General features: G+C 40.0%; 1 protein-coding gene across 1 annotated transcript in view; it reads left to right on the top strand.

Moving 5' to 3' along the window:
* The window catches only part of LOC109886841 (insulin-like growth factor 1 receptor), a 113,960-nt gene that overhangs the window by 41,619 nt on the left and 45,480 nt on the right, over nt 1-26,861 (top strand). Inside the window, 6 exon segments of the mRNA XM_031812567.1 lie at nt 4,422-4,489; nt 4,492-4,557; nt 5,133-5,277; nt 13,057-13,120; nt 13,122-13,253; nt 13,255-13,267. Of these exon segments, the coding sequence (XP_031668427.1) occupies nt 4,422-4,489; nt 4,492-4,557; nt 5,133-5,277; nt 13,057-13,120; nt 13,122-13,253; nt 13,255-13,267 (488 nt within the window).

Below are 26,861 nucleotides of genomic sequence, written 5' to 3'. Positions count from 1 at the left end.
AACTTAATGATGCTGTTGGAGTCGTGCCTGGCCACTCAATCATGGGTGAACAGGGAGTACAGGAGGGGCTGAGCACGCACCCCTGAAGGGCCCCAGTGTTGAGGATCAGCATGGCGGATGTGTTGTTACCTACCTTACCACCTGGGTGCGACCCTCACCACCTCCATTTTTTTTTAGATCCAGTTGCAGAGGGAGGGTGTTTAGTCGCAGGGTCCTTAGCTTAGTGATGTGCTTTGAGGGCACTATGGTGTTGAACGCTGAGCTGTGGTCAATGAATATCATTCTCACGTAGGTGTTCCTTTTGCCCAGGTGGGAAAGGCAGTGTGGAGTGCAATCGAGATTGCATCATCTGTGGATCTGTTGGGGTGGTATGCAAATTGGTGTGTGTCTAGGGTTTCTGGGACAATTGTGTTGATGTGAGCCATGACCAGCCTTTGAAAGCTCTTTATGGCTACAGACATGAGTGCTAAGGGTTGGTAGTCATTGATGCAGGTTACCTTGGTGTTCTTGGGCACAGGGACTATGGTAGTCTGCTTGAAACATGTTGGTATTGCAGACTCCGACAGGGAGAGGTTGAAAATGTCCGTGAAGACACTTGCCAGTTGGTCAACGCATGCTCGGAGTACACGTCCTGGTAATCTGTCTGGCCCTGCGGCCTTGTGAATGTTGGGATTCGAGATGGTCCGTGATCTGTTTGTTGATCTGGCTTTCGAAGACCTTAGATAGGCAGGGCAGGATGGATATAGGTCTGTAACGTTTGGGTCCAGGGTGTCTCCCCCTTTGAAGAGGGGGATGACCGCGGCAGCTTTCCAATCCTTGGGGATCTCAGACGATACGAAAGAGAAGTTGAATAGGCTGGTAATAGGGGTTGCGACAATGGCAGCGGATAGTTTCAGAAATAGAGGGTCCAGATTGTCAAGCCCAGCTGATTTGTATGGGTCGGAAGCTGTTGCCGAGGTTGGAGTAGCCAGGAAGAAGGCATGGCCAGCCGTTGAGAAATGCTTGTTGAAGTTTTCGATTATCATGGATTTATCGGTGGTGACCGTGTTACCTGCAGTGGGCAGCTGGAAGGAGGTGCACTTGTTCTCCATGGACTATACAGTGTCCCAGAACTTTTTGGAGTTGGAGCTACAGGATGCAAATTTCTGCTGAAAAAGCTGGCCTTTGCTTTCCTGACTGACTGCGTCTATTGGTTCCTGACTTCCCTGAACAGTTGCATATTGCGGGCCTATTCGATGCTATTGCAGTCCGCCACAGGATGTTTTGTGCTGGGTGAGGGCAGTCAGGTCTGGAGTGAACCAAGGCTGTATCTGTTCTTAGTTCTGCATTTTTGAACGAGCATGCTTATCTAAGATGGTGAGGAAGTTACTTTTAAAGAATGACCAGGTATCCTCATCTGACGGGATGAGGTCAATATCCTTCCAGGATACCCGGGCCAGGTCGATTAAAGGCTGCTCGCAGAAGTGTTTTAGGGAGCGTTTGACAGTGATGAGGGGTGGTTGTTTGACCGCGGACCCGTAGCGGATACAGGCAATGAGGCAGTGATCGTTGAGATCCTGATTGTAGACAGCGGAGGTGTATTTGGAGGGCAAGTTGGTCAGGATAATGTCTATGAGGGTACCCATGTTTACAGATTTAGGGTTGTACCTGGTGGGTTCCTTGATGATTTGTGTGAGATTGAGGGCATCTAGCTTAGATTGTAGGACTGCCGGGGTGTTAAGCATATCCCAGTTTAGGTCACCTAACAGAACAAACTCTGAAGCTAGATGGGGGGCGATCAATTCACAAATGGTGTCCAGGGCACAGCTGGGAGCTGAGGGGGTTCTGGAGCAGGCGGCAACAGTGAGAGACGTATTTCTGGAGAGATTAATTTTTTTAATTCGAAGTTCGATCTGTTTGGGTATAGACCTGGAAAGTAAGCCTGCAAAGTAATGTCAATCTCTGCAGTAGACTGCAACTCCTCCCCCTTTGGCAGTTCTATCTTGACGGAAAGTGTTATAGTTGGGTATGGAAATCTCAAATTTTGGTGGCCTTCCCGAGCCAGGATTCAGACACAGCAAGCACATCAGGGTTAGCAGAGTGTGCTAAAGCAGTGAGTAAAACAAACTTAGGGAGGAGGCTTCTGATATTGACATGCATGAAACCAAGGCTTTTTCGATCACAGAAGTCAACAAATGAGGGTGCCTGGGGACATGCAGGGCCTGGGTTTACCTCCACATCACCCGCGGAACAGAGGAGGAGTAGTATGAGGGTGCGGCTAAAGGCTATCAAAACTGGTCGCCTAGAGCGTTAGGGACAAAGAATTGAAGGAGCAGATTCTGGGCGTGGTAGAATATATTCAGGGCTTAATGTGCAGACAGGGGTATGGTGGGGTGCGGAGGTAAGCCCAGGCACTGGGTGATGATGAGAGAGGTTGTATCTCTGGACATGCTGGTTGTAATGGGTGAGGTCACCGCATGTGTGGGAGGTGGGACAAAGGAGGTATCAGAGGTATGAAGAGTGGAACTAGGGGCTCCATTGTAAACTAAAACAATGATAACTAACCTGAACAACAGTATACAAGGCATGTTGACATTTGAGAGAGACATACAGCGAGGCATACAGTAATCGCAGGTGTTGATTGGGAGAGCTAGCTAAAACAACAGGTGAGACAACAACAGCTAATCAGCTAGCACAACAACAGCAGGTAAAATGGCGACGACTAGGCAGAGAGGGTCGGATTAACTACACACAGAGCCTGAGTTCGCGCCTGGGACCGACAGACAAAACATAAATAAACAGAATGGAGTACCGTGATTAATGGACAATCCAGCAGGCATCAGCTATGTAGCCAAGTGATCATAGTGTCCAGGGGGCAGCAGTAGATGGAACAGGGAAGCCGCCACTACGCTAGCACGTGGGCGACACAGCGTTTAAAGTTAGTAGCCCGGGGGTGGTAGGGGGGGTCTGCTCAGACGGAGGCCGGTTGAAGGCACAGCGGACGGAGTATTCGTCGGAGTATAGTGCCCCATAGTGGCGGTGGGGTTATGGTATGGGTAAATTGAATGCGCAGAGATACCATGACGAGATCCTGATCAACTCATGCTGCCAAACATACCCTCGTGAAACTGACCATGCTACCGATCCTCGACTTCGGTGATGTCATCTATAAAATAGCCTCCAACACTCTACTCAATAAACTGGATGCAGTCTATCACAGTGCCATCCGTTTTGTCACCAAAGCCCCATACACTACCCACCACTGCGACCTGTACGCTCTCGTTGGTTGGCCTTCGCTTCATACTCGTCGCCAAACTCACTGGCTACAGGTCATCTATAAGTCTCTGCTAGGTAAAGCCCCGCCTTATCTCAGCTCACTGGTCACCCTCCACTTGTAGCACGCGCTCCAGCAGGTATATCTCACTGGTCACCCCCAAAGCCAATTCCTCCTTTGGTCGTCTTTCCTTCCAGTTCTCTGCTGCCAATGACTGGAACGAATTGCAAAAATCTCTGAAGCTGGAGACTCACATCTCCCTCACTAGCTTTAAGCACCAGCTGTCAGAGCAGCTTACAGATCAATGCACCTGTTCATAGCCCATCTGTAAACAGCCCATCTGTCTACCTACCTCATCCCCATACTGGTATTTATCTATTTATTTATTTTGCTCCTTTGCACTCCAGTATCTCTACCTGCACATTCATCTTCTGCCGATCTACCATTCCAGTGTTTAATTGCTATATTGTAATTACTTCGCCACCATGGCCTATTTATTTCCTTAACTTACCTCATTTGTAGTCACTGTATATAGACTTTTGTTTTCTTTTGTTCGACTGTATTATTGACTGTATGTTTTGTTTATTCCATGTGTAACTCTGTGTTGTTGTTTGTATCGGACTGCTTTGCTTTATCTTGACCAGGTCGCAGTTGTAAATGAGAACTTGTTCTCAACTAGCTTACCTGGTTAAATAAAGGTGTTCTCAACCAGCCTACCTGGTTAAATAAAGGTGTTCTCAACTAGCTTACCTGGTTAAATAAAGGTGTTCTCAACTAGCCTACCTGGTTAAATAAAGGTGTTCTCAACCAGCTTACCTGGTTAAATAAAGGTGTTCTCAACCAGCTTACCTGGTTAAATAAAGGTGAAATAATTAAAAAAAAAAGCCTGATCAATTCTATGTGAAGGAGATGTGTCGCGCTGCACGAGGCAAGCGGTGGTCACACCAGATACTGACTGGTTTTCTGATCCACACCCCTATCTGTTTTAAACTGTTCTCTTTGACCAACAGATGCATATCTGTATTCCCAGTCCTGTGAAATCCATAGATTAGGACCTAATGAATTTATTACACTGATTTCCTTATGAACTGTAACTCAGTAGTTGAGTATACCTTGGTATGTTTTATGTCTGTCTGACTGTCTCTGTCCCACTCTCCCCCATCTCCAGTATGTTCTGCAGTGCGTGTGACGGGCTATGTGATAAGATCTGTGATGAGAAGGTCATTGACTCCGTGACGCGGCCCAGTCTCTGAAGGGATGTACCGTCGTCAAGGGCAACCTACAAATCAACATCCGTAGAGGACGTAAGTACCTGTTATAGTACAGTTATATATCACTACCTGTTATCAGTACAGTTATATATATCACTACCTGTTATAGTACAGTTATATATCACTACCTGTTATAGTACAGGTTATATATATCACTACCTGTTATAGTATAGTTATATATATCACTACCTGTTATAGTACAGTTATATATATCACTACCCTGTTATAGTACGTTATATATATCACTACCTGTTATAGTACAGTTATATATCACTACCTGTTATAGTACAGTTATATATCACTACCTGTTATAGTACAGTTATATATATCACTACCTGTTATAGTACAGTTATATATATCACTACCTGTTATAGTACAGTTATATATCACTACCTGTTATAGTACAGTTTATATCACTACCTGTTATAGTAGGGTATATTATATATCACTACCTGTTATAGTACGGTTTATATATCACTACCTGTTATAGTACAGTTATATTATCACTACCTGTTATAGTATTGTACAGTTATATATCACTACCTTATAGTAGGGAACAGTGAGAGGCAACGATCCTAACCTAACTCCTGTCTCTTCCCCTCCTCTAGAGAACATAGTGTCTGAGCTGGAGAGTTTCATGGGATTGATCCAGACAGTGACTGGCTACGTGAGAATCAGACACTCTCAGACGCTGGGCTCCCTGTCCTTCCTCAAGAGCCTCCGCTACATCAATGGAGAGGATCTGATGGACGAGTATGTTACCACATTATTATGGATCCTCATTCATCCTCATCCTCATTCATCCTCATCCTCGTTCCCCCAGCTACCACTACTACTACTACTACTACTACTACTACTACTACTACTACAACTAATACCGCTACTACTAACACCACCACCTTGACCCACCCTCCTCCTCCTCTTCCTCCTCTTCCTGGGGTTTATTATGGATCCCCATTAGTTCCTGTTGTCCAAGGCAGCAGCTACTCTTCCTGGGTTTTATTATGGATCCCCATTAGTTCCTGTTGTCAAGGCAGCAGCTACTCTTCCTGGGGTTTATTATGGATCCCCATTAGTTCCTGCAAGGCAGCAGCTACTCTTCCTGGGGTTTATTATGGATCCCCATTAGTTCCTGTTGCCCCATTAGTTCCTGTCCCCACCCCTAAAGGAGGATCAGGACCAGCTCCCCACCCCTCTACATTCTGTCAGCTTTGTAAAGGAGGACCAGATCCCCACCCCTCTACATTCTGTCAGCTTTGTAAAGGAGGACCAGCTCCCCACCCCTCTACATTCTGTCAGCTTTGTAAAGGAGTACCAGCTCCCCACCCCTCTACATTCTGTCAGCTTTGTAAAGGAGGACCAGGACCAGCTCTCCCACCCCTCTACATTCTGTCAGCTTTGTAAAGGAGGACCAGCTCCCCACCCCTCTACATTCTGTCAGCTTTGTAAAGGAGGACAAGCTCCCCACCCCTCTACAATCTGTCAGCTTTGTAAAGGAGGATCAGGACCAGCTCCCCACCCCTCTACATTCTGTCAGCTTTGTAAAGGAGGACCAGATCCCCACCCCTCTACATTCTGTCAGCTTTGTAAAGGAGGACCAGATCCCCACCGCTCTACATTCTGTCAGCTTTGTAAAGGAGGACCAGCTCCCCACCCCTCTACATTCTGTCAGCTTTGTAAAGGAGGACCAGCTCCCCACCCCTCTACATTCTGTCAGCTTTGTAAAGGAGGACCAGGACCAGCTCCCCACCCCTCTACATTCTGTCAGCTAATCTGCTTGGTTCTTTTGCCTTTTCATCTTTTAATGGTTTGTTTTGAGGAATTTCCTCTTTCACTCTCTCTCTGTCGATGTGGCGTTGAGCGTTGCCATGGTAATCAGGTAGCGTATTGAGTGGTGTGTGTAGGGGAATGCTAGGAGAGGTTCCTCTGCGTAGGTTGTCCTTGACAACGAGCCCTGAACCCTTGCTCAACTCTCTAATTGTAAATGGATAACGTTGGAGAACTCTGCCTTTCAGTCTGTATTACAACTGTCTCTGCATGGCTATTCTATCACAATATGGAGCTATAGGGTTGGTATAGGGTTCACCTACATAGAAAACACTGTCCTCTGCTGTTGTCTGAGAGTTTCATTAACAATGTCTCAATCATGCACATTAAAAGATCCTGTCAGGCGTTTAATACATCTGCATTTTACATTTAGGCAGCAGCATACCACCCTGCATCCCACTATGTTAGGCAGCAGCATACCACCCCTGCATCCCACTATGTTAGGCAGCAGCATACCACCCTGCATCCACTATGTTAGGCAGCAGCATACCACCCTGCATCCCACTATGTTAGGCAGCAGCATACCACCCTGCATCCCACTGTTAGGCAGCAGCATACCACCCTGCATCCCACTATGTTAGGCAGCAGCATACCACCCTGCATCCCACTATGTTAGGCAGCAGCATACCACCCTGCATCCCACTATGTTAGGCAGCAGCATACCACCCTGCATCCCACTATGTTAGGCAGCAGCATACCACCCTGCATCCCACTATGTTAGGCAGCAGCATACCACCCTGCATCCCACTGTTAGGCAGCAGCATACCACCCTGCATCCCACTATGTTAGGCAAGCAGCATACCACCCTGCATCCCACTATGTTAGGCAGCAGCATACCACCCTGCATCCCACTATGTTAGGCAGCAGCATACCACCCTGCATCCCACTATGTAGGCAGCAGCATACCACCCTGCATCCCACTATGTTAGGCAGCAGCATACCACCCTGCATCCCACTATGTTAGGCAGCAGCATACCACCCTGCATCCCACTATGTTAGGCAGCAGCATACCACCCTGCATCCCACTATGTTAGGCAGCAGCATACCACCCTGCATCCACTATGTTAGGCAGCAGCATACCACCCTGCATCCCACTATGTTAGGCAGCAGCATACCACCCTGCATCCCACTGTTAGGCAGCAGCATACCACCCTGCATCCCACTGTTTAGGCAGCAGCATACCACCCTGCATCCCACTGTTAGGCAGCAGCATACCACCCTGCATCCCACTATGTTAGGAGCAGCATACCACCCTGCATCCCACTATGTTAGGCAGCAGCATACCACCCTGCATCCCACTGTTAGGCAGCAGCATACCACCCTGCATCCCACTGTTAGGCAGCAGCATACCACCCTGCATCCCACTATGTTAGGCAGCAGCATACCACCCTGCATCCCACTATGTTAGGCAGCAGCATACCACCCTGCATCCCACTATGTTAGGCAGCAGCATACCACCCTGCATCCCACTATGTTAGGCAGCAGCATACCACCCTGCATCCCACTATGTTAGGCAGCAGCATACCACCCTGCATCCCACTATGTTAGGCAGCAGCATACCACCCTGCATCCCACTATGTTAGGCAGCAGCATACCACCCTGCATCCCACTATGTTAGGCAGCAGCATACCACCCTGCCATCCCACTATGTTAGGCAGCAGCATACCCACCCTGCATCCCACTATGTTAGGCAGCAGCATACCACCCTGCATCCCACTGTTAGGCAGCAGCATACCACCCTGCATCCCACTATGTTAGGCAGCAGCATACCACCCTGCATCCCACTGTTAGGCAGCAGCATACACCCTGCATCCCACTATGTTAGGCAGCAGCATACCACCCTGCATCCCACTATGTTAGGCAGCAGCATACCACCCTGCATCCCACTATGTTAGGCAGCAGCATACCACCCTGCATCCCACTATGTTTAGGCAGCAGCATACCACCCTGCATCCCACTATGTTAGGCAGCAGCATACCACCCTGCATCCCACTATGTTAGGCAGCAGCATACCACCTGCATCCCACTATGTTAGGCAGCAGCATACCACCCTGCATCCCACTGGTTAGGCAGCAGCATACCACCCTGCATCCCACTATGTTAGGCAGCAGCATACCACCCTGCATCCCACTATGTTAGGCAGCAGCATACCACCCTGCATCCCACTATGTTAGGCAGCAGCATACCAACCTGCATCCCACTGTTAGGCAGCAGCATACCACCCTGCATCCCACTATGTTAGGCAGCAGCATACCACCCTGCATCCCACTATGTTAGGCAGCAGGCATACCACCCTGCATCCCACTGTTAGGCAGCAGCATACCACCCTGCATCCCACTATGTTAGGCAGCAGCATACCACCCTGCATCCCACTATGTTAGGCAGCAGCATACCACCCTGCATCCCACTGTTAGGCAGCAGCATACCACCCTGCATCCCACTGTTAGGCAGCAGCATACCACCCTGCATCCCACTGTTAGGCAGCAGCATACCACCCTGCATCCCACTGTTAGGCAGCAGCATACCACCCTGCATCCCACTGTTAGGCAGCAGCATACCACCCTGCATCCCACTATGTTAGGCAGCAGCATACCACCCTGCATCCCACTATGTTAGGCAGCAGCATACCACCCTGCATCCCACTGTTAGGCAGCAGCATACCACCCTGCATCCCACTATGTTAGGCAGCAGCATACCACCCTGCATCCACTATGTTAGGCAGCAGCATACCACCCTGCATCCCACTATGTTAGGCAGCAGCATACCACCCTGCATCCCACTATGTTAGGCAGCAGCATACCACCCTGCATCCCACTATGTTAGGCAGCAGCATACCACCCTGCATCCCACTGTGTTAGGCAGCAGCATACCACCCTGCATCCCACTATGTTAGGCAGCAGCATACCACCCTGCAATCCCACTATGTTAGGCAGCAGCATACCACCCTGCATCCCACTGTGTTAGGCAGCAGCATACCACCCTGCATCCCACTGTTAGGCAGCAGCATACCACCCTGCATACCACTGCTTGCTTCTGAAGCTAACCAGGGTTGGTCCTGGTCAGTCCCTGGATGAGAGACCAGATGCTGCTGGAAGTGGTGTTGGAGGGCCAGTAGGATGCACTCTTTCCCACTGCCCCAGGGCAGTGATTGGGGACATTGCCCTGTGTAGGGTTGCTATCTTTCGGATGGGATGTTAGAACGGGTGTCTTGACTAAAGATCCCATGGCACTTATTGTAATAGTAGGGGTGTTAACCCCGGTATCCTGGCTAAATTCTCAATCTGGCTCTCAAACTATAAGTGACCTAATCATCCCCAGCTTCCAATTGGTCAATTCATCCCCCTCCTCTCCCCAGGTAGAATGTGTTCTCAACTTGTAAATAAAGGTTAAATAAATAAGTTGTTGCTGTCGTAATATTGCCTCTGATTCAACTGTAAACCACAGCAGCAACATGTTGTTGTGGTGGTTTGGATGAGATGGATCTGCCAGGGCAGCCTAGATAGTATGACCTTGCTTTGTCTGCTCCTTCGTTGCTCTCGCTAATGGGCCACCTCAACCTCACGGAGCGATCGGCATCCGAGGTCACGAGAGGGCCTTGGCCTAAACCCCTACCTCTCCTCACCCGTCCTCCCCCTCTCCACTTCCCCTCGGCCTTGTCTCTGTCTGTTTAGAAAGTTATCTGCTTCAAGGCTCACTGCATTCCTGAGTCCTCACGGAACTAAAGTGGTTAAAGTTGTGTTGTTTTACTGCCCCTCTCCTCTCTCATTTTCTCTGTCTTCTCTCTGTTTGGCCCTGTTAAAATCTGCCCCTCTCCTCTCTCATTTCTCTGTCTTCTCTCCATTTGGCCCTGTTAAAATCTGCCCCTCTCCTCTCTCATTTCTCTGTCTTCTCTCCATTTGGCCCTGTTAAAATCTGTACATCTCCTCTGGTACTGGTCTGGACAGGCAGGATGCAGTAATATTATAATAATCATCTAATCACAAAGGGTGAAAGCAGACTGCAGGGTTAGTGTGGTGGGGGACCATCAGACTGCAAGGTTAGTGTGGTGGGACCATCAGACTGCAGGGTTAGTGTGGTGGGGACCATCAGACTGCAGGGTTAGTGTGGTGGGGACCATCAGACTGCAGGGTTAGTGTGGGTGGGGACCATCAGACTGCAGGGCTAGTGTGGTGGGGGACCATCAGACTGCAGGTTAGTGTGGTGGGACCATCAGACTGAGGGTTAGTGTGGTGGGGACCATCAGACTGAGGGTTAGTGTGGTGGGGACCATCAGACTGCAAGGTTAGTGTGGTGGGGACCATCAGACTGCAGGGTTAGTGTGGTGGGGACCATCAGACTGCAGGGTTAGTGTGGTGGGGACCATCAGACTGCAGGGCTAGTGTGGTGGGGACCATCAGACTGCAGGGCTAGTGTGGCGGAGACCATCAGACTGCAGGGTTAGTGTGGTGGGGACCATCAGACTGCAGGGTTAGTGTGGTGGGGACCATCAGACTGCAGGGTTAGTGTGGTGGGGACCATCAAACTGCAGGGTTAGTGTGGTGGGGACCATCAAACTGCAGGGTTAGTGTGGTGGGGACCATCAGACTGCAGGGTTAGTGTGGTGGGGACCATCTGAATATTACCACAGACTGCAGGGTTAGTGTGGTGGGGACCATCAGACTGCAGGGTTAGTGTGGTGGGGACCATCAGACTGCAGGGCTAGGTGGTGGGGACCATCAGACTGCAGGGTTAGTGTGGTGGGGACCATCAGACTGAGGGTTAGTGTGGTGGGGACCATCAGACTGAGGGTTAGTGTGGTGGTGACCATCAGACTGCAGGGTTAGTGTGGTGGTGACCATCAGACTGCAGGGTTAGTGTGGTGGGGACCATCAGACTGCAGGGTTAGTGTGGTGGGGACCATCAGACTGCAGGGTTAGTGTGGTGGGACCATCAGACTGCAGGGTTAGTGTGGTGGGGACCATCAGACTGCAGGGCTAGTGTGGTGGGGACCATCAGACTGCAGGGCTAGTGTGGCGGAGACCATCAGACTGCAGGGTTAGTGTGGTGGGGACCATCAGACTGCAGGGTTAGTGTGGCGGAGACCATCAGACTGCAGGGTTAGTGTGGTGGGACCATCAGACTGCAGGGTTAGTGTGGTGGGGACCATCAGACTGCAGGGTTAGTGTGGTGGGGACCATCTGAATATTACCACAGACTGCAGGGTTAGTGTGGTGGGGACCATCAGACTGCAAGGTTAGTGTGGTGGGGACCATCAGACTGCAGGGCTAGTGTGGTGGAGACCATCAGACTACAAGGTTAGTGTGGCGGAAGACCATCAGACTGCAGGGTTAGTGTGGTGGGGACCATCAGACTACAGGGTTAGTGTGGTGGGGACCATCAGACTGCAGGGTTAGTGTGGTGGGGACCATCAGACTGCAGGGTTAGTGTGGTGGGGACCATCAGACTACAAGTTAGTGTGGCGGAGACCATCAGACTGCAGGGTTAGTGTGGTGGGGACCATCAGACTACAGGGTTAGTGTGGTGGGGACCATCAGACTGCAGGGTTAGTGTGGTGGGGACCAATCAGACTGCAGGGTTAGTGTGGTGGGGACCATCAGACTGCAGGGTTAGTGTGGTGGGGACCATCTGAAGTTACAACAGACTGCAGGGTTAGTGTGGCGGGACCATCAGACTGCAGGGTTAGTGTGGTGGGGACCATCAGACTGCAAGGTTAGTGTGGTGGGGACCATCAGACTGCAGGGCTAGTGTGTGGGGACCATCAGACTACAGGGTTAGTGTGGTGGGGACCATCAGACTGCAGGGTTAGTGTGGTGGGGACCATCAGACTGCAGGTTAGTGTGGTGGGGACCATCAGACTGCAGGGTTAGTGTGGTGGGGACCATCAGACTGCAGGGTTAGTGTGGTGGGGACCATCAGACTGCAGGTTATGTGGTGGGGACCATCTGAATGTTACAACAGACTGCAGGGTTAGTGTGGCGGAGACCATCAGAATGCAGGGCTAGTGTGGTGGAGACCATCAGACTGCAAGGTTAGTGTGGTGGGGACCATCAGACTGCAGGGCTAGTGTGGCGGAGACAATCAGACTGCAGGGTTAGTGTGGCGGGGACCATCAGACTGCAGGGTTAGTGTGGTGGGGACCATCAGACTGCAGGGTTAGTGTGGTGGGGACCATCAGACTGCAGGGTTAGTGTGGTGGGGACCATCAGACTGCAGGGTTAGTGTGGTGGGGACCATCAGACTGCAAGGTTAGTGTGGTGGGGACATCAGACTGCAAGGTTAGTGTGGTGGGGACCATCAGACTGCAGGGTTAGTGTGGCGGGGACCATCTGAATGTTACAACAGACTGCAGGGTTAGTGTGGCGGAGACCATCAGACTGCAGGGTTAGTGTGGCGGAGACCATCAGACTGCAGGGTTAGTGTGGTGGGGACCATCAGACTGCAGGGTTAGTGTGGTGGGGACCATCAGACTGCAGGGTTAGTGTGGTGGGGACCATCAGACTGCAGGTTAGTGTGGTGGGGACCATCAGACTGCAGGGTTAGTGTGGTGGGGACCATCAGACTGAGAGGATATTTCTGTTTACTGTTGGTGACTCCCTCATCTCTCTCTCTCTACCTCCCCACCTATCTCCTCTCTCTCCCTCCCCACCTTACTCCTCTCTCCCTCCCCCCTCTCTCCTCTGTTCCCCCCCCCCCCAATCCCCTCAGCATGTATGCTTTCCATGCAGTAGACAATCAGCACCTCCAGTTCTTGTGGGATTGGACCCAGCACAAACCTGACCATCCGGGCCGGGAAACTGTTCTTCCGATCCAACCCTAAACTCTGCATGTCGGAGATCCGGAAGATGTGGCAGAGGACGGGTATCACAGAGAAGTTTGAGGAGGACGACTTCAGGAACAACGGAGGACCGAGCAAGCTGTACGATACTTTATGTATACTGTACTATACGGCTCTATGATATTATACTGTACAGCTCTATGATATTATACTGTACAGCTCTATGATATTATACTGTACAGCTCTATGATATTATACTGTACAGCTCTATGATATTATACTGTACTATACAGCTCTATGATATTATACTGTACAGCTCTATGATATTATACTGTACTATACGGCTCTATGATATTATACTGTACAGCTCTATGATATTATACTGTACGGCTCTATGATATTATACTGTACAGCTCTATGATATTATTACTGTACAGCTCTATGATATTATACTGTACAGCTCTATGATATTATACTGTACAGCTCTATGATATTATACTGTACAGCTCTATGATATTATACTGTACAGCTCTATGATATTATACTGTACAGCTCTATGATATTATACTGTACTATACAGCTCTATGATATTATACTATACAGCTCTATGATATTATACTGTACTATACAGCTCTATGATATTATACTGTACAGCTCTATGATATTATACTATACAGCTCTATGATATTATACTATACAGCTCTATGATATTATACTATACAGCTCTATGATATTATACTATACAGCTCTATGATATTATACTGTACTGTACAGCTCTATGATATTATACTGTACAGCTCTATGATATTATACTGTACAGCTCTATGATATTATACTGTACTATACAGCTCTATGATATTATACTGTACAGCTCTATGATATTATACTGTACAGCTCTATGATATTATACTGTACAGCTCTATGATATTATACTGTACGGCTCTATGATATTATACTGTACAGCTCTATGATATTATACTGTACAGCTCTATGATATTATACTGTACAGCTCTATGATATTATACTGTACAGCTCTATGATATTATACTGTACGGCTCTATGATATTATACTGTACAGCTCTATGATATTATACTGTACAGCTCTATGATATTATACTGTACAGCTCTATGATATTATACTGTACAGCTCTATGATATACTATACTGTACAGCTCTATGATATTATACTGTACTATACGGCTCTATGATATTATACTATACGGCTCTATGATATTATACTATACAGCTCTATGATATTATACTGTACTATACAGCTCTATGATATTATACTGTACTATACAGCTCTATGATATTATACTGTACAGCTCTATGATATTATACTGTACAGCTCTATGATATTATACTGTACTATACAGCTCTATGATATTATACTGTACAGCTCTATGATATTATACTGTACAGCTCTATGATATTATACTGTACTATACAGCTCTATGATATTATACTGTACAGCTCTATGATATTATACTGTACAGCTCTATGATATTATACTGTACAGCTCTATGATATTATACTGTACAGCTCTATGATATTATACTGTACAGCTCTATGATATTATACTGTACAGCTCTATGATATTATACTGTACGGCTCTATGATATTATACTGTACAGCTCTATGATATTATACTGTACTATACAGCTCTATGATATTATACTATACAGCTCTATGATATTATACTGTACAGCTCTATGATATTATACTATACAGCTCTATGATATTATACTGTACTATACAGCTCTATGATATTATACTGTACGGCTCTATGATATTATACTGTACAGCTCTATGATATTATACTGTACAGCTCTATGATATTATACTGTACAGCTCTATGATATTATACTATACAGCTCTATGATATTATACTGTACAGCTCTATGATATTATACTGTACTATACAGCTCTATGATATTATACTGTACAGCTCTATGATATTATACTGTACAGCTCTATGATATTATACTGTACAGCTCTATGATATTATACTGTACAGCTCTATGATATTATACTGTACAGCTCTATGATATTATACTGTACAGCTCTATGATATTATACTGTACTATACAGCTCTATGATATTAGACTGTACAGCTCTATGATATTAGACTGTACAGCTCTATGATATTATACTGTACAGCTCTATGATATTATACTGTACAGCTCTATGATATTATACTGTACCGCTCTATGATATTATACTGTACCGCTCTATGATATTATACTGTACAGCTCTATGATATTATACTGTACAGCTCTATGATATTATACTGTACAGCTCTATGATATTATACTGTACAGCTCTATGATATTATACTGTACAGCTCTATGATATTATACTGTACAGCTCTATGATATTATACTGTACAGCTCTATGATATTATACTGTACAGCTCTATGATATTATACTGTACTATACGGCTCTATGATATTATACTGTACAGCTCTATGATATTATACTGTACTATACAGCTCTATGATATTATACTGTACTATACGGCTCTATGATATTATACTGTACAGCTCTATGATATTATACTGTACTATACGGCTCTATGATATTATACTGTACAGCTCTATGATATTATACTGTACAGCTCTATGATATTATACTGTACAGCTCTATGATATTATACTATACAGCTCTATGATATTATACTGTACAGCTCTATGATATTATACTATACAGCTCTATGATATTATACTATACAGCTCTATGATATTATACTGTACTATACAGCTCTATGATATTATACTATACAGCTCTATGATATTATACTGTACAGCTCTATGATATTATACTGTACAGCTCTATGATATTATACTGTACAGCTCTATGATATTATACTGTACAGCTCTATGATATTATACTGTACTATACGGCTCTATGATATTATACTGTACAGCTCTATGATATTATACTGTACGGCTCTATGATATTATACTGTACAGCTCTATGATATTATACTGTACAGCTCTATGATATTATACTGTACAGCTCTATGATATTATACTGTACAGCTCTATGATATTATACTGTACAGCTCTATGATATTATACTGTACAGCTCTATGATATTATACTGTACAGCTCTATGATATTATACTGTACTATACAGCTCTATGATATTATACTATACAGCTCTATGATATTATACTGTACTATACAGCTCTATGATATTATACTGTACAGCTCTATGATATTATACTATACAGCTCTATGATATTATACTATACAGCTCTATGATATTATACTATACAGCTCTATGATATTATACTATACAGCTCTATGATATTATACTGTACTGTACAGCTCTATGATATTATACTGTACAGCTCTATGATATTATACTGTACAGCTCTATGATATTATACTGTACTATACAGCTCTATGATATTATACTGTACAGCTCTATGATATTATACTGTACAGCTCTATGATATTATACTGTACAGCTCTATGATATTATACTGTACGGCTCTATGATATTATACTGTACAGCTCTATGATATTATACTGTACAGCTCTATGATATTATACTGTACAGCTCTATGATATTATACTGTACAGCTCTATGATATTATACTGTACGGCTCTATGATATTATACTGTACAGCTCTATGATATTATACTGTACAGCTCTATGATATTATACTGTACAGCTCTATGATATTATACTGTACAGCTCTATGATATACTATACTGTACAGCTCTATGATATTATACTGTACTATACGGCTCTATGATATTATACTATACGGCTCTATGATATTATACTATACAGCTCTATGATATTATACTGTACTATACAGCTCTATGATATTATACTGTACTATACAGCTCTATGATATTATACTGTACAGCTCTATGATATTATACTGTACAGCTCTATGATATTATACTGTACTATACAGCTCTATGATATTATACTGTACAGCTCTATGATATTATACTGTACAGCTCTATGATATTATACTGTACTATACAGCTCTATGATATTATACTGTACAGCTCTATGATATTATACTGTACAGCTCTATGATATTATACTGTACAGCTCTATGATATTATACTGTACAGCTCTATGATATTATACTGTACAGCTCTATGATATTATACTGTACAGCTCTATGATATTATACTGTACGGCTCTATGATATTATACTGTACAGCTCTATGATATTATACTGTACTATACAGCTCTATGATATTATACTATACAGCTCTATGATATTATACTGTACAGCTCTATGATATTATACTATACAGCTCTATGATATTATACTGTACTATACAGCTCTATGATATTATACTGTACGGCTCTATGATATTATACTGTACAGCTCTATGATATTATACTGTACAGCTCTATGATATTATACTGTACAGCTCTATGATATTATACTATACAGCTCTATGATATTATACTGTACAGCTCTATGATATTATACTATACAGCTCTATGATATTATACTGTACAGCTCTATGATATTATACTGTACAGCTCTATGATATTATACTGTACAGCTCTATGATATTATACTGTACAGCTCTATGATATTATACTGTACAGCTCTATGATATTATACTGTACAGCTCTATGATATTATACTGTACTATACAGCTCTATGATATTATACTGTACAGCTCTATGATATTATACTGTACAGCTCTATGATATTATACTGTACAGCTCTATGATATTATACTGTACAGCTCTATGATATTATACTGTACAGCTCTATGATATTATACTGTACAGCTCTATGATATTATACTGTACAGCTCTATGATATTATACTGTACAGCTCTATGATATTATACTGTACAGCTCTATGATATTATACTGTACAGCTCTATGATATTATACTGTACAGCTCTATGATATTATACTGTACAGCTCTATGATATTATACTGTACAGCTCTATGATATTATACTGTACAGCTCTATGATATTATACTGTACTATACGGCTCTATGATATTATACTGTACAGCTCTATGATATTATACTGTACTATACAGCTCTATGATATTATACTGTACTATACGGCTCTATGATATTATACTGTACAGCTCTATGATATTATACTGTACTATACGGCTCTATGATATTATACTGTACAGCTCTATGATATTATACTGTACAGCTCTATGATATTATACTGTACAGCTCTATGATATTATACTATACAGCTCTATGATATTATACTGTACAGCTCTATGATATTATACTATACAGCTCTATGATATTATACTATACAGCTCTATGATATTATACTGTACTATACAGCTCTATGATATTATACTATACAGCTCTATGATATTATACTGTACAGCTCTATGATATTATACTGTACAGCTCTATGATATTATACTGTACAGCTCTATGATATTATACTGTACAGCTCTATGATATTATACTATACGGCTCTATGATATTATACTGTACAGCTCTATGATATTATACTGTACAGCTCTATGATATTATACTATACAGCTCTATGATATTATACTATACAGCTCTATGATATTATACTGTACAGCTCTATGATATTATACTATACAGCTCTATGATATTATACTATACAGCTCTATGATATTATACTGTACTATACGGCTCTATGATATTATACTGTACAGCTCTATGATATTATACTGTACAGCTCTATGATATTATACTGTACAGCTCTATGATATTATACTGTACAGCTCTATGATATTATACTATACGGCTCTATGATATTATACTATACAGCTCTATGATATTATACTGTACAGCTCTATGATATTATACTGTACAGCTCTATGATATTATACTGTACTATACAGCTCTATGATATTATACTATACAGCTCTATGATATTATACTGTACAGCTCTATGATATTATACTGTACAGCTCTATGATATTATACTGTACAGCTCTATGATATTATACTGTACAGCTCTATGATATTATACTGTACTATACAGCTCTATGATATTATACTATACAGCTCTATGATATTATACTGTACAGCTCTATGATATTATACTGTACTATACAGCTCTATGATATTATACTGTACTATACAGCTCTATGATATATACTGTACTATACAGCTCTATGATATTATACTGTACAGCTCTATGATATTATACTGTACAGCTCTATGATATTATACTGTACTATACAGCTCTATGATATTATACTGTACAGCTCTATGATATTATACTGTACAGCTCTATGATATTATACTGTACAGCTCTATGATATTATACTGTACAGCTCTATGATATTATACTGTACAGCTCTATGATATTATACTGTACAGCTCTATGATATTATACTGTACAGCTCTATGATATTATACTATACAGCTCTATGATATTATACTGTACAGCTCTATGATATTATACTGTACTATACAGCTCTATGATATTATACTATACAGCTCTATGATATTATACTGTACAGCTCTATGATATTATACTGTACAGCTCTATGATATTATACTGTACAGCTCTATGATATTATACTGTACAGCTCTATGATATTATACTGTACAGCTCTATGATATTATACTGTACAGCTCTATGATATTATACTGTACAGCTCTATGATATTATACTGTACAGCTCTATGATATTATACTGTACAGCTCTATGATATTATACTGTACAGCTCTATGATATTATACTGTACAGCTCTATGATATTATACTATACAGCTCTATGATATTATACTGTACTATACAGCTCTATGATATTATACTGTACTGCTCTATGATATTATACTGTACAGCTCTATGATATTATACTGTACAGCTCTATGATATTATACTGTACAGCTCTATGATATTATACTGTACAGCTCTATGATATTATACTGTACAGCTCTATGATATTATACTGTACAGCTCTATGATATTATACTGTACAGCTCTATGATATTATACTGTACAGCTCTATGATATTATACTATACAGCTCTATGATATTATATACTATACAGCTCTATGATATTATACTGTACAGCTCTATGATATTATACTGTACAGCTCTATGATATTATACTATACAGCTCTATGATATTATACTGTACAGCTCTATGATATTATACTGTACTGTACGGCTCTATGATATTATACTATACAGCTCTATGATATTATACTGTACAGCTCTATGATATTATACTATACAGCTCTATGATATTATACTGTACTATACAGCTCTATGATATTATACTGTACAGCTCTATGATATTATACTGTACAGCTCTATGATATTATACTGTACAGCTCTATGATATTATACTGTACAGCTCTATGATATTATACTGTACAGCTCTATGATATTATACTGTACAGCTCTATGATATTATACTGTACAGCTCTATGATATTATACTGTACAGCTCTATGATATTATACTGTACTATACAGCTCTATGATATTATACTGTACTATACAGCTCTATGATATTATACTGTACTATACAGCTCTATGATATTATACTATACAGCTCTATGATATTATACTGTACAGCTCTATGATATTATACTGTACTATACAGCTCTATGATATTATACTATACAGCTCTATGATATTATACTGTACAGCTCTATGATATTATACTGTACTATACAGCTCTATGATATTATACTGTACAGCTCTATGATATTATACTGTACAGCTCTATGATATTATACTGTACTATACAGCTCTATGATATTATACTGTACAGCTCTATGATATTATACTGTACAGCTCTATGATATTATACTGTACTATACAGCTCTATGATATTATACTATACAGCTCTATGATATTATACTGTACAGCTCTATGATATTATACTGTACAGCTCTATGATATTATACTGTACTATACAGCTCTATGATATTATACTGTACAGCTCTATGATATTATACTGTACAGCTCTATGATATTATACTGTACAGCTCTATGATATTATACTGTACAGCTCTATGATATTATACTGTACAGCTCTATGATATTATACTGTACAGCTCTATGATATTATACTGTACAGCTCTATGATATTATACTGTACAGCTCTATGATATTATACTGTACAGCTCTATGATATTATACTGTACAGCTCTATGATATTATACTGTACAGCTCTATGATATTATACTGTACAGCTCTATGATATTATACTATACAGCTCTATGATATTATACTGTACAGCTCTATGATATTATACTGTACAGCTCTATGATATTATACTGTACAGCTCTATGATATTATACTGTACAGCTCTATGATATTATACTGTACAGCTCTATGATATTATACTGTACAGCTCTATGATATTATACTGTACAGCTCTATGATATTATACTGTACAGCTCTATGATATTATACTGTACAGCTCTATGATATTATACTGTACAGCTCTATGATATTATACTGTACAGCTCTATGATATTATACTGTACAGCTCTATGATATTATACTGTACTATACAGCTCTATGATATTATACTGTACAGCTCTATGATATTATACTGTACAGCTCTATGATATTATACTATACAGCTCTATGATATTATACTGTACAGCTCTATGATATTATACTATACAGCTCTATGATATTATACTGTACAGCTCTATGATATTATACTATACAGCTCTATGATATTATACTGTACAGCTCTATGATATTATACTGTACTATACAGCTCTATGATATTATACTATACAGCTCTATGATATTATACTGTACAGCTCTATGATATTATACTGTACTATACGGCTCTATGATATTATACTGTACAGCTCTATGATATTATACTATACAGCTCTATGATATTATACTGTACAGCTCTATGATATTATACTATACAGCTCTATGATATTATACTATACAGCTCTATGATATTATACTGTACAGCTCTATGATATTATACTGTACAGCTCTATGATATTATACTATACAGCTCTATGATATTATACTGTACAGCTCTATGATATTATACTACTGTACAGCTCTATGATATTATACTGTACAGCTCTATGATATATATATACAGCTCTATGATATTATACTGTACAGCTCTATGATATTATACTGTACTATACGGCTCTATGATATTATACTATACAGCTCTATGATATTATACTGTACTATACGGCTCTATGATATTATACTGTACAGCTCTATGATATTATACTGTACTATACAGCTCTATGATATTATACTGTACAGCTCTATGATATTATACTGTACAGCTCTATGATATTATACTGTACAGCTCTATGATATATACTGTACTATACAGCTCTATGATATTATACTGTACAGCTCTATGATATTATACTATACAGCTCTATGATATTATACTATACAGCTCTATGATATTATACTGTACAGCTCTATGATATTATACTGTACAGCTCTATGATATTATACTGTACAGCTCTATGATATTATACTGTACAGCTCTATGATATTATACTGTACAGCTCTATGATATTATACTGTACAGCTCTATGATATTATACTATACAGCTCTATGATATTATACTATACAGCTCTATGATATTATACTGTACAGCTCTATGATATTATACTGTACAGCTCTATGATATTATACTGTACAGCTCTATGATATTATACTGTACAGCTCTATGATATTATACTGTACTATACAGCTCTATGATATTATACTGTACTATACAGCTCTATGATATTATACTGTACAGCTCTATGATATTATACTGTACAGCTCTATGATATTATACTGTACAGCTCTATGATATTATACTGTACAGCTCTATGATATTATACTATACAGCTCTATGATATTATACTATACAGCTCTATGATATTATACTGTACAGCTCTATGATATTATACTATACAGCTCTATGATATTATACTGTACAGCTCTATGATATTATACTGTACAGCTCTATGATATTATACTATACAGCTCTATGATATTATACTGTACAGCTCTATGATATTATACTGTACTATACGGCTCTATGATATTATACTGTACAGCTCTATGATATTATACTGTACAGCTCTATGATATTATACTGTACTATACAGCTCTATGATATTATACTATACAGCTCTATGATATTATACTGTACAGCTCTATGATATTATACTGTACTATACAGCTCTATGATATTATACTGTACAGCTCTATGATATTATACTGTACAGCTCTATGATATTATACTGTACAGCTCTATGATATTATACTATACAGCTCTATGATATTATACTGTACAGCTCTATGATATTATACTGTACAGCTCTATGATATATATACTATACAGCTCTATGATATTATACTGTACAGCTCTATGATATTATACTATACAGCTCTATGATATTATACTGTACAGCTCTATGATATTATACTGTACAGCTCTATGATATTATACTGTACTGTACAGCTCTATGATATTATACTATACAGCTCTATGATATTATACTGTACAGCTCTATGATATTATACTGTACTATACAGCTCTATGATATTATACTATACAGCTCTATGATATTATACTGTACAGCTCTATGATATTATATACAGCTCTATGTACTGTACAGCTCTATGATATTATACTATACAGCTCTATGATATTATACTGTACAGCTCTATGATATTATACTGTACAGCTCTATGATATTATACTGTACAGCTCTATGATATTATACTGTACAGCTCTATGATATTATACTGTACAGCTCTATGATATTATACTGTACAGCTCTATGATATTATACTGTACAGCTCTATGATATTATACTGTACTGTACAGCTCTATGATATTATACTATACAGCTCTATGATATTATACTGTACTGCTCTATGATATTATACTGTACTATACAGCTCTATGATATTATACTGTACAGCTCTATGATATTATACTATACAGCTCTATGATATTATACTGTACAGCTCTATGATATTATACTGTACAGCTCTATGATATTATACTATACAGCTCTATGATATTATACTGTACAGCTCTATGATATTATACTGTACAGCTCTATGATATTATACTATACAGCTCTATGATATTATACTATACAGCTCTATGATATTATACTGTACTGTACAGCTCTATGATATTATACTGTACAGCTCTATGATATTATACTATACAGCTCTATGATATTATACTGTACAGCTCTATGATATTATACTGTACTGTACGGCTCTATGATATTATACTATACGGCTCTATGATATTATACTGTACAGCTCTATGATATTATACTATACAGCTCTATGATATTATACTGTACTATACAGCTCTATGATATTATACTGTACAGCTCTATGATATTATACTATACAGCTCTATGATATTATACTGTACAGCTCTATGATATTATACTGTACTATACGGCTCTATGATATTATACTGTACAGCTCTATGATATTATACTGTACAGCTCTATGATATTATACTGTACAGCTCTATGATATTATACTGTACAGCTCTATGATATTATACTGCACTATACAGCTCTATGATATTATACTGTACTATACAGCTCTATGATATTATACTGTACTATACAGCTCTATGATATTATACTATACAGCTCTATGATATTATACTGTACAGCTCTATGATATTATACTGTACTATACAGCTCTATGATATTATACTATACAGCTCTATGATATTATACTGTACAGCTCTATGATATTAGACTGTACAGCTCTATGATATTATACTGTACAGCTCTATGATATTATACTGTACAGCTCTATGATATTATACTGCACTATACAGCTCTATGATATTATACTGTACTATACAGCTCTATGATATTATACTGTACAGCTCTATGATATTATACTGTACAGCTCTATGATATTATACTATACAGCTCTATGATATTATACTGTACTGCTCTATGATATTATACTATACAGCTCTATGATATTATACTGTACAGCTCTATGATATTATACTGTACAGCTCTATGATATTATACTGTACAGCTCTATGATATTATACTGTACAGCTCTATGATATTATACTGTACAGCTCTATGATATTATACTGTACAGCTCTATGATATTATACTGTACAGCTCTATGATATTATACTGTACAGCTCTATGATATTATACTGTACAGCTCTATGATATTATACTGTACAGCTCTATGATATTATACTGTACAGCTCTATGATATTATACTGTACAGCTCTATGATATTATACTATACAGCTCTATGATATTATACTGTACAGCTCTATGATATTATACTGTACAGCTCTATGATATTATACTGTACGGCTCTATGATATTATACTGTACTATACAGCTCTATGATATTATACTGTACAGCTCTATGATATTATACTGTACAGCTCTATGATATTATACTGTACAGCTCTATGATATTATACTGTACAGCTCTATGATATTATACTGTACAGCTCTATGATATTATACTGTACAGCTCTATGATATTATACTGTACAGCTCTATGATATTATACTGTACAGCTCTATGATATTATACTGTACAGCTCTATGATATTATACTGTACAGCTCTATGATATTATACTGTACAGCTCTATGATATTATACTGTACAGCTCTATGATATTATACTGTACAGCTCTATGATATTATACTGTACAGCTCTATGATATTATACTGTACAGCTCTATGATATTATACTGTACAGCTCTATGATATTATACTGTACAGCTCTATGATATTATACTGTACAGCTCTATGATATTATACTATACAGCTCTATGATATTATACTGTACTATACAGCTCTATGATATTATACTGTACAGCTCTATGATATTATACTATGTACTATACAGCTCTATGATATTATACTGTACAGCTCTATGATATTATACTGTACTATACGGCTCTATGATATTATACTGTACTATACGGCTCTATGATATTATACTGTACAGCTCTATGATATTATACTGTACTATACGGCTCTATGATATTATACTGTACAGCTCTATGATATTATACTGTACAGCTCTATGATATTATATTACAGCTCTATGATATTATACTGTACGGCTCTATGATTATTACTGTACTATACGGCTCTATGATATTATACTGTACTATACGGCTCTATGTATTATACTGTACAGCTCTATGATATTATACTGTACTATACGGCTCTATGATATTATACTGTACAGCTCTATGATATTATACTGTACAGCTCTATGATATTATACTGTACAGCTCTATGATATTATACTATACGGCTCTATGATATTATACTGTACTATACGGCTCTATGATACTATACTGTACAGCTCTATGATATTATACTATACAGCTCTATGATATTATACTATACAGCTCTATGAATTTATACTGTACTGCTCTATGATATATACTGTACAGCTCTATGATATTATACTGTACTGCTCTATGATATTATACTGTACAGCTCTATGATATTATACTGTACAGCTCTATGATATTATACTATACGGCTCTATGATATTATACTGTACAGCTCTATGATATTATACTATAAGCTCTATGATATATACTGTACTATACGGCTCTATGATATTCTACTGTACTATACAGCTCTATGATATTATACTGTACAGCTCTATGATATTATACTGTACTATACGGCTCTATGATATTAGACTATACAGCTCTATGATATTATACTGTACTATACGGCTCTATGATATTATACTATA

Source organism: Oncorhynchus kisutch, unplaced genomic scaffold, assembly GCF_002021735.2.
Source record: "Oncorhynchus kisutch isolate 150728-3 unplaced genomic scaffold, Okis_V2 Okis03b-Okis08b_hom, whole genome shotgun sequence".
In the NCBI taxonomy this organism is placed as follows: domain Eukaryota; kingdom Metazoa; phylum Chordata; class Actinopteri; order Salmoniformes; family Salmonidae; genus Oncorhynchus; species Oncorhynchus kisutch.
Note: the sequence above shows the minus strand (reverse complement) of the source record. Positions and strands in the feature narration are given on the sequence as shown.